Consider the following 18017-nt stretch of genomic DNA (forward strand, 5'->3'; position numbering starts at 1 on the left):
AGAGTGTCTCAAGTATATGTTAAGCACGAGCATTTACAAACACGTAACTAAAAGCTTGTTAAAAACCACCAGCATCTTAAAGAGAGTACACACAAAACGCTGACGCCCCCTGGTGAACAAATAATCAGGATATGTAGTGAAGGTTAGAACACTGAGCAGAACCTTGCACAAGATAACAGTTTGGTTCTACGAACCGACAGTAGTGCTGTTGCACGTGATCACAGAAAACTGAGAAGTATTCAATTTGGAGAAAATGCAACGTTCCGAGCGAATCGGACGATTCAGAAACTGAGAAAATGAGAGGATTAGCTTAGTCTTTAAGACATTTCTCTGTTCCGGCCAACGGATTCTGACACCAGAATTCGTCCAACAGTGCTTCACTTAGAGTATATTGGTATTCTTAAATACTCAAGCGGTTCACACAGTTTTGCCGACGCCAGATGTAGAAGTCTTGACATCCGGGGTGTCCTTTCAAAGGTTGACGTTTTGAAATCCAATGTCATAACATTTCTTTCTGCCATTCTTTCTTTTCCTTTAAGGCCTTTCTTTCTTGACTCTCACGTATTCATTTTAACCTACATGCTCGAAGCAACAACATCATTTCCTGTTTCATTTCACAAACAAACAAAGCAAAAGAGCACAAAAAAACAAAATCAACAACAAACAAACAGTAGCAACAAAAAGTTTAAGGTTCTAGCAACGACAGGGTCAGGAGGCAGACTCTGCTAGTCCTTTCTTTGGATGTCGTTGGGTTCTAGTATTGCAACGCTACCTAACCCACCACAAACCCTGAAAGGGTCGAGTGGGTGTGATAGAGACACAGTCCTGACTCACCATCGTAGAGCTTCTTGTAGGGTTTCCAGTGCATGTACCAGCCCCTGAAGGGCTTCTTGTCGTAGTGGGCGCACTGCACCGAGTGGAAGTCTTCTTTGCTGTTGGGGCAATGCTGTGCAGAGGCGTCAATATTATCAACACTTGTTGTGGGGATTTGAATATGATGGCAAATACACTCAAGAAAATGTGATGGGGGAGAAACAAACAGTTTGTAAAGGCATGGTAAAATAGTTTGTTTGCGAGTTTTAAAGGCTTCTCGGGGGAGTAAGAGTGAGTGAGAGAGAGAGAGAGAGAGAGAGAGAGAGAGAGAGAGAGAGAGAGAGAGAGAGAGAGAGAGAGAGAGAGAAAGAGAGAGAGAGAGAGAGCGAGAGAGAGAGAGCGAGCGAGAGAGAGAGAGAGTGAGTGAGATGGAGAGAGAGAGAGTGAGTGAGTGAGATAGGGAGAGAGAGATAGGGAGAGAGAGAGAGAGAGAGAGAGAGAGAGAGAGAGTGAGTGATATACATATAGAGAGAGAGTGAGAGCGAGAGGGGAGTGCCCAGGCTAAGGGGGCTTGATGGGTGTGATGAGTGGAGTTTTTGTTATAGATTAGAAGAATGTAAATATGTTTATCCTACATACGTGAGAGAGACACCCGTGAGATAATAATCGTTCAAATCACACGTGTGTATATCATGTACATGAGGTCATGTCAAGCAAGTCTGGCAGGGACCTGTTTTTCCACTGCTTATGATGCCAAAGTCACCGAGACAAACGTCATTATAGAAACAAAAATTGCGCTCGCTAATTACCCTCGATGAATCTTTAGAACTAACACGTCACGCCACACTTAGAGTGACGTTTCTTTGCTTTGACGTAATAGATTGCACGAGGCTTTAGAAGAGATCGAGGTTCCAAACAAGCGTCTTCAATTTAGCTGCCTCGACTGCAGGACATATTCAGTAAAATACACGTAAGTACAGTATGTAGGATAAACAGAATACTACACTGGCTTGCTGTTTCGTACCAGATTTACACTCGTTGCTTTTTGGCTCAACTAAGTGTAGCCTATGCGATGCTAACTTTTGTCTGTCTGTGCGTGCGTGCGTGCGTGCGTGCGTATGTATGTATGTCTGTGGTAGAAACTTTAACATTTGAATGAACACCGAAATACTAATTTTACCTGGTTATTATTCAAGCAACAGCTTCAAAGTATTGAAGCAATAATCAACATTTCGTCGGCACGTATGTAGTTAAAGTGTGTATCCAAAGAAAACGGGTGGTGGGGGGTTTTGGGGGGGTAAAAACAGCTGACTGGTTTGTGTCGTGTGTGGTATGTAGACCAGGTCAGGGGTCAAGGTTAGGTCAGATCGCGTGAAGGATTGTTGTATAGATACAGTTATCACCGAGCTGCAGTTCGCCGATTCGGAGAAGACGATTTCACATTGTTCGGTTTCGTAGCTCCAGAAAAATAGATAAAGAAGATGCCAAAGGAGATTTCCTACAGGTTAATCTGCACAGCGTGTTTCCAGTGTCTGCGCGAGGAAGCGCTGTCGAAAGCGCAGTGTCGATTTGGCAGTCGTGTCCCCGTAAGTCGGCTACAGACAGACAGATCTAGATCTAGTGTCTCGCACTCTTGCACCGTGTCACCTATGCTTTTTTTTTTTTTTTTTTTTTTTTTTCATTCTCTTTTCTCTTTTTGCTTGTCCCGACGCTTGTTACTTCTCCCAGTATGCTCCCACGCCGCCCCGTCCCAGCACTCACTGCAACATCCACCCCTGAACTTCGTTCTGCCGCCAGACTTTTTGTCGAATCCGTGAGCCCCCAGTGTTGGTCAGACACCTGGGCACCCTCACTAATTCTACAGACACTCCAGGGAAGGATGTCAGGCCGCTGCGGTAGGCTACCCTCGGAAGATGACACTGCACTGCTGCTGAGTCACTTCGACGGTGTTCAGTATTGGTCCTGTTCCTGGCAAGGGACACAGGCACCGCTACCTACTAAGCCCTCTACTTACGACACTGACTGTTAAGTCGCGGAGCCAGACTGAGTGAGCGTCTCCTCAGAGAGCAGACCGCCACTGCGTCCTTCCGTCGACCCCCCTGGAGCATCCCAGGCCGGCAGCAGAATATTCAGGGATTGCTGGAACAGGAACACTGGAACCAAGGTCACCATGAGAGCCCTGAGCAGGAAGGGTCACAAGAATCGAGACAAGTTTCTTTTATTTTTGCACTTTCTGCGTCAATCGCATTCGTGAAGTGAATGACACTCGGCTGTGTGATCCCAGCCTTCCCATTGGAACTTTAGCACTTCCACTCTGGGTAGGAGCCGACCGAAGCTCGAAAAACCCACCCACCCCTTATGGGATTCGAACCACGATCTCCCGGCCCGCAGTCCGACGCTAACCACTGCGCCACGGGGGCCGGTGTGTCACCTATGCTTACTGTGTGTGTGTATGTGTGACGGAGTGATTGAGTTTGTGTTACTGTTGATCGATTTCTTACGTGAGCCTTGAAGGCTTCGCCTCTTGTTCAAAGTGAACAGCTCGCTTTCGCTCGCAGTTCAATATTTAAAAAAACAACTCGTGTAAATCTGGTACGACACAGCAAACCATGCGGTATTCTCTATTTCAGTAACGAGCGCTCTCTCGCACAGACGCACGGACACACACCCTGGAACGCGCACGACCAGAGAGAGAGAGAGAGAGAGAGAGAGAGAGAGAGAGAGAGAGAGAGAGAGAGAGAGAGAGAGAGAGAGAGAGAGAGAGAGAGAGAGAGAGAGAGAGAGAGAGAGAGAGAGAGAGAGAGAGAGAGAGAGAGAGAGAGAGAGTTTTTTTTACTACAAATAACCACCTCAATGCCGTTCACAGTATACGCTCACCTGTTTATTACAGAGTCTGTGCTGCTTCGGCGTGGTCCCGCACGATCGTCCGCCATACTGGGGCCTGTCACCAACATCCACACACAATCACTGACACTGATGCTACTCGTAAATTGATCACTCAAGCAGATCACTTCACCAAAGTACCGTTCTTTCTTTCTTTCTTTATTTATTTGGTGTTTAACGTCGTTTTCAACCACGAAGGTTATATCGCGACGGGGAAAGGGGGCCGAGAGGGGATAGAGCCACTTGTCAATTGTTTCTTGTTCACAAAAGCACTAATCAAAAATTTGCTCCAGGGGCTTGCAACGTAGTACAATATATTACCTTACTGGGAGAATGCAAGTTTCCAGTTTGAAGGACTTAACATTTCTTACATACTGCTTGACTAAAATCTTTACAAAAATTGACTATATTCTATACAAGAAACGCTTAACAAGGGTAAAAGGAGAAACAGAATCCGTTAGTCGCCTCTTACGACATGCTGGGGAGCATCGGGTAAATTCTTCCACCTAACCCGCGGGGGGTGTACCGTTCTTAAAACCCTAGACATATTTTAGACACATTTCTGTTTAGGCACTCAAGAAAGACCATACAGTTGTATTGTATTGTATTGTATTGTATTGTATTGTATTGTATTATGTTGTGTTGTACTGTATTGTTTAAACATGATAAGACCCGGACATGTGGCCTAAAAGAAGATGTCATACAATCAACACCCCCCCCCCCCAAAAAAAAAAAAAAAAAAAAAAAAAAATCAACGTCGCACACCTAATAAAGTCTTTTATCAATGACAATGAATTCAGCATACTAAGCACGTGAACTAAAAGTGATCATACCTCTATATCAGCAAACTTCAAAACAAAAATGTGCATCCCGAAAGGACAAGATAATGCATTTAAGTTAACTTTTATCATACATACCTCCCGCCATTAGGTCTACACATTATATGATTGTGCACTAATCTAAATGTTCATTATGTTCAACGCCACTGGAACTACAGCATCAAGTTATATGCCTGTGCACTGATTTTAAATGCTCCGTTATATTTACCGCCACCCTCGTGCGAACAACGTACAGAGGTCGGTTGCACTGTCGCTCCCTGGCCTGCACGCCCTTGCCGCACGTGCGCGTGCACTCAGACCACTCCCCCCAGTGCGACCACCCCCCGTGCACAGGGTGGGGTCCGTCTCTTCCGTACTTCACGCAACTTCCGTCTCGGCACCACTGGACACAGATTGGGAAGAAACATTGGTCAACAGTTTGTCAACAGGTCAAAAGACATCGTTCAACACAGGGAACTACTGTCAACGGCTCAGAGAAGCCGGTCCAGACTGAGAGACAACTATTGTCACGAGAGACTGAGAGACTGAGAGAGAGAGAGAGAGAGAGAGAGAGAGAGAGAGAGAGAGAGAGAGAGAGAGAGAGAGAGAGACTGAGAGACAGAGAGACAGAGAGAAAGACTGAGAGAGAGAGAGACTGAGAGAGAGAGAGAGAGAGAGCGAGAGAGAGAGAGAGAGAGAGAGAGAGAGAGACTGAGAGACAGAGAGACAGAGAGAAAGACTGAGAGAGAGAGAGACTGAGAGAGAGAGAGAGAGAGAGAGAGAGAGAGAGACTGAGAGACAGAGAGAGAGACTGAGAGAGAGAGAGAGAGACTGAGAGAGAGAGAGAGAGAGAAAGAGAGAGAGAGCGAGAGAGAGAGAGAGAGAGAGAGAGAGACTGAGAGACAGAGAGAGACAGAGAGAGAGACTGAGATAGAGAGATAGATAGAGAGAGAGAGAGAGAGAGAGAGAGAGAGAGAGAGAGAGAGAGAGAGAGAACTTCTACAACAAAGTTAGACTGAGAACCCCCCCTCCCCCCCGCCCCAATCAGTGCGACCCCGTACTTCAAGCAGCATCCTTTTGTGTGTTTGCATCACTGTTCACAGTCTGATTGGTTCTTGAGGAAAAAAAAGGGCCAAGCTCGCCAAGAGAATCCCTACAAAGACCTCATTCACAAAGCAAGACCCCAATCGTAACAAGATTACGAGCACACAGATATCAAACAAGTGAAAACAGGAACACTGAAAGCACCATCAACTAACACAGACACACGCCCAGACGAACAGACCGACGGAAAAATCCGTCATACATATATTGCTCGCAACCCCTTCTCTTGAAGGGAACCGTAAGTATGTAATGTTATTTTCTATTGCAACAAAGCACACAGCGTATCCCTTCCAGCGAACACAAATTTACACAGATCCCTGCGGTTTGAAACGAAAAGCTAGCGCTGTCCTAAGCCAGCTGTTAAAACAAGGAAGAAGGGCAAATATTCGTCAACTTCGCCTGACATGAAAACAAAGAGGCAACAAAGAGATGGGGTAAAGAGATGCAGTGTCTTTGTGAAAGGTTACGCAACATGCAAACAACACGTGCAATCTGCTTGTATTCACACCATGACAAAATTCCCCACTGCCAGGTGCTCTGGGCGTGAGTGTTTTGCGTTTCTTTTTGCTTGCAGTCTTGTTTTTATGTTTTTGGTTGTTCTACTCTTTATCTGTGTGTGATTGAATAAAAGAAGGAATGAAGGGAAGAATGAATGAATGAGTGTGTGTATGTGAGAAAGGGAGTAAGGTAAGTAGCGAGCGACAGCAGAGACTGAGAGAGAGAGAGAGAGAGAGAGAGAGAGAGAGAGAGAGAGAGAGAGAGAGAGAGAGAGAGAGAGAGAGAGAGAGAGAGAGAGAGAGAGAGAGAGAGAGATCAAATCAAATCAAATCAAATCAAATTTTATTTTTCGAGGGTTGTGGCATAAGCAATACAACGAGCTTTTTTTCAACCAGCCCTCGCCCAGAGAGGGGACTAATCTAATCACATATTTACACGGATATTAACGTAGAAAAAAGGTAGAGAAAAACAACAACATATGAATATTTACACATTACATATTATACACAAATATAAAGCGTCGTATATGTAACGTAGTGAAAACAATGCTGAATACACATGCATGAGTAAATGTGTTATTAAAGCTTTGAGTGTTTTTGTGTGGATATAATGAACACTGATGCTTTGGACAAATGAAAATATAACCAAACGAAGAAGAGAGAGAGAGAGAGAGAGAGAGAGAGAGAGAGAGAGAGAGAGAGAGAGAGAGAGAGAGAGAGAGAGAGAGAGAGAGAGAGGGGAGAGAGAGAGAGAGAGAGAGAGAGAGAGAGAGAGAGAGAGAGAGAGAGAGAGAGAGAGAGAGAGAGAGAGAGATACAAGTTTATGTGTTTATCCTTCTTTGTCTGTTGCAGTTTGTCTGTCTGTATATCTGTCTGTCTGCCTGCATCCGCTTTTCTTTCTGTTCATTCCCCTATCCTTCTTGTCAGTCTGAACTCCGGACACTCTAATTCCATGTATTCAATTGAGCATTTTCAAGTATTTTTAAATTCTACTACCGTCACTGTGAAGGTAACATCTATAACTAAGTCCCACAGTAGAGAAATGAGTTGGAAGCATTCTAAAAGCACTTACTCGCCTGCCGATTACCCTCGTAAATTAAGCTCTATCTTATCGTATTCTCCAACCTTGCCAGGTGCTCACCCCTTCAGTATTTTTTCTATCCTGCCAAGTGTGTGTTTGTAAGTCTTGAGTCGAGCGTTTGAAAATGCCTGAGCCTGAAGGCGGGCGTAACTTACACCTCTTGGTATCAGTCTGCCTTAGAGATGAGGACGACAGTTGTATTTATGACCAGAATAGCGCGCTGCATTTTCCTGCATGGAACTAATGAATAATTCGCGTCTGCCGTGACGGTGCCTGAGCTAAACACTGGCGGGCACTGCTCCCAGCCCGACACACGGCACTGTAAACATTCCCCGTCCGCCTTCACCTCTCTCGCCACCATCCGCCCTACCCCTGGCCTCATGCCTGTTTGTACTTTCTCCCCCTTCGTTTTTAGTTTTACTCGGTCAGCTGTTCTGCTTCTTACTCCGTAATTTGCTGGGTCTCACGACACGTAGATGACTGAGTGACTTTGTTTAATTGTGCAGTAATCAATATGTGTCTGTTGCGTCTGCTCATGAAGTACAGATGATTGTACCAATACGACGTCCGAAATGGGGAGCGATTATTGCAACAAAACGTCACCCATTAACATAACAGAGACATGTAAGAAGCAAATACATTTAACAAAGAAAGACGATAAAAGCATCAAGCATACAGACAGATAGACAAACAGATTTGACAGACAGACGGAAACAGACAGACAGACAGACAGAAGGACAACTGAGGCATAACCCTGGCTGAAGCAAAATGTCACCTAGCAACTGAGACACATGAGTCAAGGACATTCAAGGCAATAACGAGGTGACTAGCATGTCCACGCAGACAGACAGGCAGACAGACAGGCAGATAGCCAGATAGCCAGACAGAAATACAGACAGACAGACACCGGGCAGACCAATGCCTGTAATAAAAATCACGCCTACGAACAGACAGGACAGATACACAGAGAAATATAGAGACAGACTGACAGACGAAACAGAGACAGACAGACCGACGAAAGGGACAGACTAGACAGACATCGTGCCAGCCAGACAGACCAACAGACAGACAAGGCGGACACTGAATGGCAGAATGAAAATGTCACCCACCATACCCACGCCGCAGGAAGTGCCCTCCGCTGCCGGCAGAAACTTGGTCTCACACCTCTTGTTGCCACGGTAACACCACAGCGCCTTGCATGTGTCCTGCGCCAACATAAACAGGCATCGTCAATTTGGTGACTTTGACATAAAACAATGCATGTGCTTTCACAAATATCACATACATTTTGTCAGTGTGGTTGGGCAATGCATGTTCCCTGCGCGAGCATAAACATGCACCATGGATTTCATGTCTTTGGTATGTTACAGTGCATGTCCGAAAACAAATATCACATACATGTTGTCAGCGTGCTAACGCAATATGCTTGTTCCCTGCGCGAGCATAAACATGCACCATGGATTTTGTGACTTTGGTATGTTATAGTGCATGTCCGAAAACAAATATCACATACGTCATGTCAGTGCGCGGCTATACACACAATGCGTGTTTCTTTCCCTAACATGGTAGAATACCACGGTAAAACCACATTACTCCTGTAGAGTTATAAGAAATAGTACAAATTCTGCCACTGTGACAAACATGTCCTGCACAAAGAAAAGAAGAAACCTAAGTCTTGCTAACACCAAAAACACGATGCTCGGGTCCTGCAAACAAGACGTATAAAGCAAGAAACATTTTACGAACGACGCATGTGACCAAGTTCTGCCTATTTCAGAATCACGCTACATCTGCACTGCTACAACAAATAGGCTTAGCTTTTATTCTTGCCACATTCAGGCCAGCAATGCAGAAATGTCCTGATTTTTCCGCGTTTAGAACACGAATGCGTGTGTCCTCATCTTGTCGTGTTTAGACCAGCAATGCCAGTGTCCAGATTTTGTCATGTTAAGACAAGCAAGGAATTTTTATGATTTTGCGCTGTTTAGACCAAAAGTGCCTTAGTTTATTCTGATTTTGTCGTGTTTAGACCAAAATGCAGACATCCATATTTTGTCATGTTTAGACCATAAAAGGCATATTTCTGAATTTGCTGTAGACCAGCAATGCAGGATTTGGCCGTGTTCAGACCGACAGAGCGTACATTCCTAATTTTGTCGTACTTAGACCAACAATGCCTATGTCCTGATCTCACCTTACTGAGACCAATATTTGGCCACGTTTTTGGTCCAACAGCGCACGTGCCCTTCGTAAAGACGTACTGGTCTCTATAATTCTGCAGGTCTCTGCATTCTAATCTGCTCTCACAGTAGCCAGTCCGGTTCTCGCGCGTGTTTTACCTAAAAAGTGATGGGAGGATGGGAGGCGTTGAAGGTATAGTGGGGTGGTGGGGGAAGGCACGGAAACAGTGAGCGTCTTGTACAAAAACAAACTTTGAGATGTATTTCAAACTCTCTGAACTGAAAGAAGATGAAGGGGTTGTAGATTCTTCCTCAAATATCGCCATGCACAGCAGACCACCATGAAAACTCGCACATGTCGAAAAACGTACCCCGTGCAAGATCGGAAAGGAAAAAATGCATCTGTCCTCATACACAAGATAACAACCTGATTTAAGCACATTGCTGAAACATGTTACCACATATTGCATCTTTCTGACTTATGCAAGTGAATTCTGTTACAATAGCAGCTTCCTTAGGAAACACGAGAGCCAACATGGAATGTGGCAGCATGTGTTCTTTAATCCATAAAGAAGATAATCGGATTAAGCGCATACGCGTTAAAGTCCTCTTTGCAAAAATATGTCGGGTCTCGGGATTCTTTAAAATGTGATAAAACAGCACACTGTGCATAGCTTGTTGCACGTGCCTTTGAAGAAAAACAGGAGCCGGCAGGATAGAGGAATACTTTTGAACTTGTTAACAGAAACAAACTTACAAACAGCATGGGAGAATAAGTAAAGCTTTGTGCTTTGAGAACGCCAAATTATCCTGATTAAGTTAATATCTCAATGACGAGGTGGTGTGAAGGAGGAGGACGTGGGGGTGGTGGGTGGGGGTTGGTTTTGAGGAGGTAGGGAAAGGAGGGGAAGGTGGAGGGACTCATCCTAGAAGCACAACGGAATGGATTTGTGTAAACGCATGAAAGGAAAAAGGAAAGTTTGGCTCGAGCATTAGGCTTCAACAATGTCTTACCAGTTTAAAACAAAAAGCAGGGCCAAACAGAAGATGCAATATAAGCTTACCAAAAATACACATACAACCTCCCAGTCTGTGTCACTCTCTTGAAGAATTCTTATCTCCCCCATTCCCCATCGATATTTTCCCCTCTAGAGAAAGATCGTGTCGCTTCAAGGTGCCATTTTACTCGCAGCCACACAATATCTTGCAGGTGTTCAGAGCTATCAAAACAACTAACATGGAGGAGACATCTGTCTTTGTAAACACCAAAATAATCAGATTGGGGAAGGTTACGTAAAAGTATGCCATCTGGAATGTTGAAAAGCATGTTAAACCTCTCTTTTCTATGGGCGGGGTGGAGGGAGGGTGCGTGAGAGAGAGGGAGAGAGGGTGGGGTAGAGAGGGGCAATGGTGGGAATTATTTTCACCGTCTCTGTTTCTTGCACGTGTCCTGTGAGCCGGAATATGACAAGCACCTTGGCGAGAAATAGCCCGTGTTCGTCCAAACAAGAAAATAATCAAATCACACGCAACAACTCGATGTCAAATTCTATCCCCATTAGGGCGACACCACGGTCTTATAAGGAAGACACGTTCTTTCTTCAATCTCGCCCCTTTCCATAAACACCAGAACCAGCTTGGAAGAGGGAGGAACGTGTATTCGTAAATAACACGCAAATTAAACGAGACACGTCTTTTCTTCAGTTTCGTCTACTTGTGTAAATCAAGAAGACAAGAAGGCTGTGCGTGTGTTTGTAAGTAACAAGTAAATTAAACAAAACTTGGGAAATTGATCGCATCAGAAAGAGAATGCTGGGTCCCCGTTTCGCTCGCTGACGATCTTCTGGCTCTTCCTCTACAGTTTCTTTGCACGTGTTCTACACAAACATGGCAGCCAGGGAGGCAGGGGGAATAACCGTGTCCTTGTCAACAAGAAAATAATCAAATCAACAACTGCCACAAATGGCGGAATTGCCTTTCTGGACACGTATTGTGGGAAAATAGATTCTTCTCTTACGGAAAATAAATGTTCTCTTCGTGTTTTGCATTCTCTTTCGGTCAGGTCCAATCGATTTGACTCTTCATACCGGCACGGTTGGCCCAGTGGTAAGGCGTCCGCCCCGTGATCGGGAGGTCGTAGGTTCGAACCCTGGCCGGGTCATACCTAAGACTTTAAAATTGGCAATCTAGTGGCTGCTCCGCCTGGCGTCTGGCATTATGGGGTTAGTGCTAGGACTGGCCGGTTGGTCCGGTGTCAGAATAATGTGACTGGGTGAGACAGAAAGCCTGTGCTGCGACTTCTGTCTTGTGTGTGGCGCACGTTATATGTCAAAGCAGCACTGCCCTGATATGGCCCTTCGTGGTCGGCTGGGCGTTAAGCAAACAAACAAACCAAACTAAATTTGACTCTTCGTTTCGGCACCACTTCTTTTCCTTCACCACACCCACATCGCTTTACTTCCTTTCTCTGAATCTAAATCTTTTCCCAAAGCACATTTACACATCCTGTCCTTATCTTGCCGAAGAAAATCTCCCTCTATACCATGTTTTTGTTTCAGTGAAATATTAAAGATAAGCACTAATACTATAGTAATAGTTTATTGACTTGTTGACCAAAAGGTAACACTGCCCTCCTTTATTCATTTGGTCGCTGACACCTTTTGCGGGAAGGTCATTCGAATTTGGTCAGTGCAGTGCACACGTCCTTGTGTTTGTCAAACGTAACACATAAAATCGGTCGGAACTGTTTCCATATAATTATCATCGTGCAATCTTCACGTCAGTATTTCATACACTGACGTATGCAATTGAATTCTGTGTCAATAGCAGCGTCCTTACGAAACACGAGAGCCAACAGGGAATGTAGCAGCATGTGTTCTTTAAAGCAAAAAAAAAAAGAAGAAATTTTAGGATTAAGCGCATCCGTGTTAAAGTCTCCCTTCACATAAACATGTACACAAGCCGGGTTTTCGCGTCTCACGTGCCCCTAATGGCTTTGCCGTGAGGGCGTAAAGCTTCAGCTTTATAAAAAAACAAAACCCCACCATGTACACAATCTCTGCTCCCTCTCAAGTTAATAATCCAGGAAAAGGAATAGGTGAAGAAGATATACGGAACATACATCGACTCATTCTGTGAGCATAGTTGAGTCATCGCAAACCTGAAGCATTCTTGCACAACTGCTCATCTGTGACACTCTGGTCTCACCTTGCCAAAGTCGTACTGACAGAGCTGGGCGGTCGGTCCGAACTGCCACTTGCACTGGACATCGGCATCGTACAGCTGACCAGGAAGCTGGTCAGGGAACTTCAGCTCAGCAACGTGGTTTGACTTGTCGTCGAGACAGACGGACTGGGGCGTGCTGCGATGAGTGAGAAACACGACTTTTAGTACAGTATTCATTGCTGTTTTTGTAAAGGCGTTATAGACATGTGCTTGCTCGTGGTCTTTCGTGATTGGATCCTTTTTATGTTGTTCTGCGTGTGTAGTGTTCGGTGAAAACATCTCCCGATAGAAATATCTTTGTGTAATATAATCACAATTCCCCAACTAAAAGAACGGTAGGCGTGAAAAGAAAGAAAGAGAGAGAGAGAGAGAGAGAGAGAGAGAGAGAGAGAGAGAGAGAGAGAGAGAGAGAGAGAGAGAGAGAGAGAGAGACAGAGACAGGGAGAGACAGAGACAGAGAGAAAGAGAGAGACAGAGAAAAAGTTTTAATAGTTGGTCCTCCCTCAACTTAACCCTATCTATCTAAATAAAATTAAAACCAATCAAGCAATCAAAACCTTAATCATAATTCGAAACAAACTGCCAACTATACTATGTCCAGCCTAAAACTCACTTGAGGAACCTGAGGAGGTAGGCCCGGGAGCAGACTGACCACTGCAGCGTACCATCCTTACTGACCAGTGTGGGCGCCATGATGGAACCAACCGTCTGGCGGCAGTAGTTCCCCTCCCCGTCGTGGAACATGCCAAAACTGGAACATACAGTGCTCAAAATGGAACATCCTGAACATGGAATGTCATAACTGGTATAGTCATGACCATAAATATACCAATACAAAATGTAGCTAATGATAGAACCAGTAGAACCCTCTAGATAGTGAAACATGTCAAAGCAGTATCACCGAGTGCTCACAAATTGTATAGTCATGAGAATAGATATTCTTACACAGAATGTGGAACATGCCGAAGCTGTAAAATAGAATGCATAAAATAGATAACCCTCCTGCTGGAATGACAAAACTGACAAAGGTATGTGCGTTAACTAAAAAGTCATGACCATAAATATACGAGTACTAGTACAGAATGATAGAACCAGTAGTTCCCATCACCGACGCAGAACAGAAACTGGAACATAGAGTGCTCAAAATGGAACATCCTGAACATGGAATGTCAAACTGGTATAGTTATGAGCATAAATATACCAATACAAAATGTAGCTAATGATAGAACCAGTAGAACCCTCTAGATAGTGAAACATGTCAAAGCAGTATCACCGAGTGCTCACAAATTGTATAGTCATGAGAATAGATATTCTTACACAGAATGTGGAACATGCCGAAGCTGTAAAATAGAATGCATAAAATAGATAACCCTCCTGCTGGAATGACAAAACTGACAAAGGTATGTGCGTTAACTAAAAAGTTTGGTTAAAATTGAAACGACTCTTTTAAAAGTTAGCAACTAGAACTGGCAACAGTACGTGTTAAAGTGTGCAGAGCAACGTTTATCACAGAAAGAAAAGTCGCTGCCATATAAGATGCAACACTTAGCAAAAATGTCATTCTAATTTAAAAAAGAAAAAAAAGAAGAAAAAGAAGGAGGAGGAGGAGGAGGAAGAGGAAGAGGATGATGAGGAAGAGGAAAAGGAGGAAGGTGAGGATGAAGAGGAAGAAGAGGAGGAGGAGGACAAATCGCAAAATATGACAAAAGGGAAGACAGAAAAGTATGGTGCCACTGTTCATCCCTCTTCTACCCCCTTCCCCCCATCTCTATCCTCATGTTTCCTTCTTCGCCCTTTATCTAAACATTTTTCAGTCCTGTCTTTAATCTATTCTTCGTCTTCGTTACGCATCCTCGTTCTCAACCCATCTCCCAGCCTCACTTTCCTTCGCAGAAGTTCTAAAGCCTGTCTTTCATCTCTTCTTCCACCCTAGCCTCCACGTTCTTGTCTGACTTCCCCTCATTCCCTTTCTTATCGTTTCCTTCTCATTATTACTCACTTGTGTCCAATTTCGTGCGCTATAGTCAGTGCAGTGTTGAGTCCCGTGTCTTCATTGATGGTACAACTCCGTATCTGATTACACATTCCGCCGATAGGAGCAAAGCCTGAAAAAGACAGCAAAGAGACAAAAACGTGAGTCAGTGCATCAAACATCTCAAGAAAGCAAATGGATCTGTCGTTTCGAACGAAAAACAGCAAAGGCCAACCATACACTCATTGAGAAACAACAGTCTCTTCTTTGAATTCGTGTGCAACCAAGACAGATCTGTTTATGAGGGCGTGACTTCAGTTCAGAGTGCAGAAGCTATTTTAGAAACTGAGATGTAAGGCGAAAAAACGACTACCCTCATGAGTTGTGTACACAGACTCGCGATAAACAGATTAACTTTATCTGTTAACAGCTAATTATTTTCACCCGAAACCTGTAACCTACTTTTCCAAAAAACTCGTGACAATGACTCTTTCAGGCTTCGTTTCTGGAATCTGACGAAAAAGGGCGTGGATGGACGCGGATGAAGAAAGCGACACTGCGAAGCGAAACATTCTGACATGTTTTTATGTTTACTTCAAAGACATGTCTCTTTGCTACTGAAATAACACTGTGATGTGTATCTGCTCGGGGCACACAAACCCCGACGTAGTAGGGTCTCTATGTAAACAATCGTCGCATTCTTAATGTAACAGTGCCCATGATCTGTAACTACTGGAAAAACGTAAGCTTGTGCCATGCCAAATCTAGAGAGAGAGAGAGAGAGAGAGAGAGAGAGAGAGAGAGAGAGAGAGAGAGAGAGAGAGAGAGAGAGAGAGAGAGAGAGAGAGAGAGAGAGAGAGAGAGGGGGGGGGGGGAGCTGGGCTGCCACAGAAGCCTTCTACAGGGCTTTGGGCAGATGACAGTGGTTGTCACTGACATACCAAGCATTAAAAGTGTCGCGAGTTCAGCTTTTGGGTGGATCAAATTTGGGAATTTTTGAACTTTTCGTCAAGACAGGAGAGGAGAGAATCATTGATATCTGAAAGTGACCCAGCGCTTCATGATAAATAGGTCAAAACCTATCTTTTTGTCGATTTGGTTATATGCCTCAGCGTGCAGTAGCTATTGGACAAAAACGAAACAGAAGCTAAACACGTGATATGCTCACAAGTACCTTGACATGACCCCCCCAGACCCCCCCCCCCCCCCCCTAAGAACACCCCACCTCGTCAGCACCCTCAGTTTTTAATAGAAGCTAAACACATGACACACTTACGCATACCTTGACAAGACCCTCTTCAATCCCCACCTCGTCTTCTCCCTCAGTTTGCTTTAATCAGCTACAAAGCTGACAAGTCGTTCAAACGTGTTTAAAAACAGACAATAATCTTCTAATGGCAGACCAAAACGGCGCCATTTTAAGATTTCTGACGCTTTCAAGTGTTCGTTGGGCGTTATCTTCGCCACAACTTCTTTCTTAACGTCAACTTTGAGCCACACGTTTTTCCAGATTGTGATAGGATGCTAGACATCCGAGGCGCGAAGTTTTTCTCTTGTCTCGGGTACGGTTTTCTTCAAAAAGGTTGCTGAGTTCACTTAACAACATACCAATCCTCCTTAGAATCGCAAGAGGACATCAACTCTCCTGTGGAGATTTTCATAAACTGAAAATGTTTCCGTATTGGCACTGCTATCCTGCACGTGTTTCAGTTTGATGCCGTTCTACTTCGATTCTCGACACCAAAGGAGATACGACATTTTAAGATGTAGATACAGCTTTATACCGTGTTTTTGAAAATATTGTTTAAATTTGTTATTTGAAGCTTCCGACCGATTGTTCATGTTTTGTTTGACAGCCCAGACAACAAACAACTAAAGCGTATTCTTTGCCTTATTATACTTACTTAAGAGATTTGCGACATTAAAGTCACTTATTTCAATAAGAACCAGAGTTCGTTCTTGTCAGCGAATTCCGGTCTGCACAAAACTGCATGCAGCGCCATCGCTAAGCGTAATCGCACTTGTTAACCCACCTTCACAAACATTGCATTTCTTATGTGGATCAGTGTATAATGAAAATTTTCTTCATGCAGCACAGTGCAAGGATTGAAAAAACTCCTTAGAGATTTGATTTTTTGTCATTATCGTGGAGATCGAGGCGCTAAGCAGACATGTTTGTTGAAATAGTTGCAACACCTAAAATAAAGCAACGTGACTCCGCGGAGATAAATGTGCCGTTTTGACAGGTTGAAACCCTCTGACAGCGAAACGATTGTTTGCCTTAGTTATGGAAACACAACTGTATGCGCGATAATGTGTTTGACATATTTCCATACGAGTGATCCTCTTACCTCTTGCCGGTCTCTATGTATTTATTTTTAATGTATCCCCGTTAACTATTTAATGTTGATCTGCGTAAAAATAATATCCAAACATTTCTTGTTTTCTTTTTTTCTCAGAGAGAGAGAGAGAGAGAGAGAGAGAGAGAGAGAGAGAGAGAGAGAGAGAGAGAGAGAGAGAGAGAGAGAGAGAGAGAGAAAGAGAGAGAGAGAGAGACAGACAGACAGACAGACAGTGACAGACAGACAAGGCATACACACACACACACACACACACACACACACACACACACACACACACACATACACACACACAGACGCTCATTACAGATAAGAACATGTATAGCGGATGGATTGACGCAAACGCTCGAAATATCCTACTCTGAATATTTCACCCGTTCAAAAAGTACTTTAAGAATAAAAACAACATGGAGAAAATGCACAGAAATGATTCTGTGAAGGTTAAGCCTACAATTTACCCCCACCCCACCCATATCCAGCTTACTTGCATGTTTACCGTTTCGCTACGTGCTAAAGTCTCACACGCCGCGAGACATTTCCAGATGAAGCATCCGATAAGTGTCTACAACGACTCCAAAAACCAAGCCAGTGTACATGTCTTGAATGTATGTAATTCTGAACACTACTGTTTATTTAGATTGCTCCTCTCACTCTCATCGTCATAATGCTTTTTGAGCTGTTACTTTTTACATTTAGTCAAGTTTTGACTAAATGTTTTAACATAGAGGGGGAATCGAGACGAGGGTCATGGTGTATGTGTGTGTGTGTGTGTGTGTGTGTGTGTGTGTGTGTGTGTGTGTGTGTGTGTGTGTGTGTGTGTGTGTGCGTGTGTGTGTAGAGCGATTCAGAGTAAACTACTGGACCGATCTTTATGAAATTTGACATGAGAGTTCCTGGGTATGATATCCCCGGGAATTTTTTTTTCATTTTTTCGATAAATGTCTTTGATGACGTCATATCCGGCTTTTTGTAAAAGTTGAGGCGGCACTGTCACACCCTCATTTTTCAATCAAATTGATTGAAATATTGGCCAAGCAATCTTCGACGAAGGCCGGACTTCGGTATTGCATTTCAGCTTGGTGGC

General features: G+C 44.0%; 1 protein-coding gene and 1 long non-coding RNA gene across 2 annotated transcripts in view; both read right to left on the reverse strand.

Annotated features, from left to right (window-relative positions):
* Positions 1-18017, reverse strand: part of LOC138966825 (uncharacterized) — a 402693-nt gene that overhangs the window by 33183 nt on the left and 351493 nt on the right. The gene's annotated exons all lie outside the window — the stretch shown is intronic.
* Positions 1-18017, reverse strand: part of LOC138950395 (A disintegrin and metalloproteinase with thrombospondin motifs 18-like) — a 141822-nt gene that overhangs the window by 10914 nt on the left and 112891 nt on the right. The window contains exons 8-14 of the mRNA XM_070322134.1: positions 14601-14706; positions 13215-13352; positions 12584-12737; positions 8306-8401; positions 4769-4917; positions 3691-3754; positions 835-946 (exon numbers count right to left, since the gene is read on the reverse strand). Coding sequence (XP_070178235.1) covers positions 835-946; positions 3691-3754; positions 4769-4917; positions 8306-8401; positions 12584-12737; positions 13215-13352; positions 14601-14706 — 819 coding nt within the window. The remainder of the gene's footprint in view (positions 1-834; positions 947-3690; positions 3755-4768; positions 4918-8305; positions 8402-12583; positions 12738-13214; positions 13353-14600; positions 14707-18017) is intronic.

Source organism: Littorina saxatilis, linkage group LG1 (assembly GCF_037325665.1).
Source record: "Littorina saxatilis isolate snail1 linkage group LG1, US_GU_Lsax_2.0, whole genome shotgun sequence".
Classification (NCBI taxonomy): Eukaryota; Metazoa; Mollusca; class Gastropoda; order Littorinimorpha; family Littorinidae; genus Littorina; species Littorina saxatilis.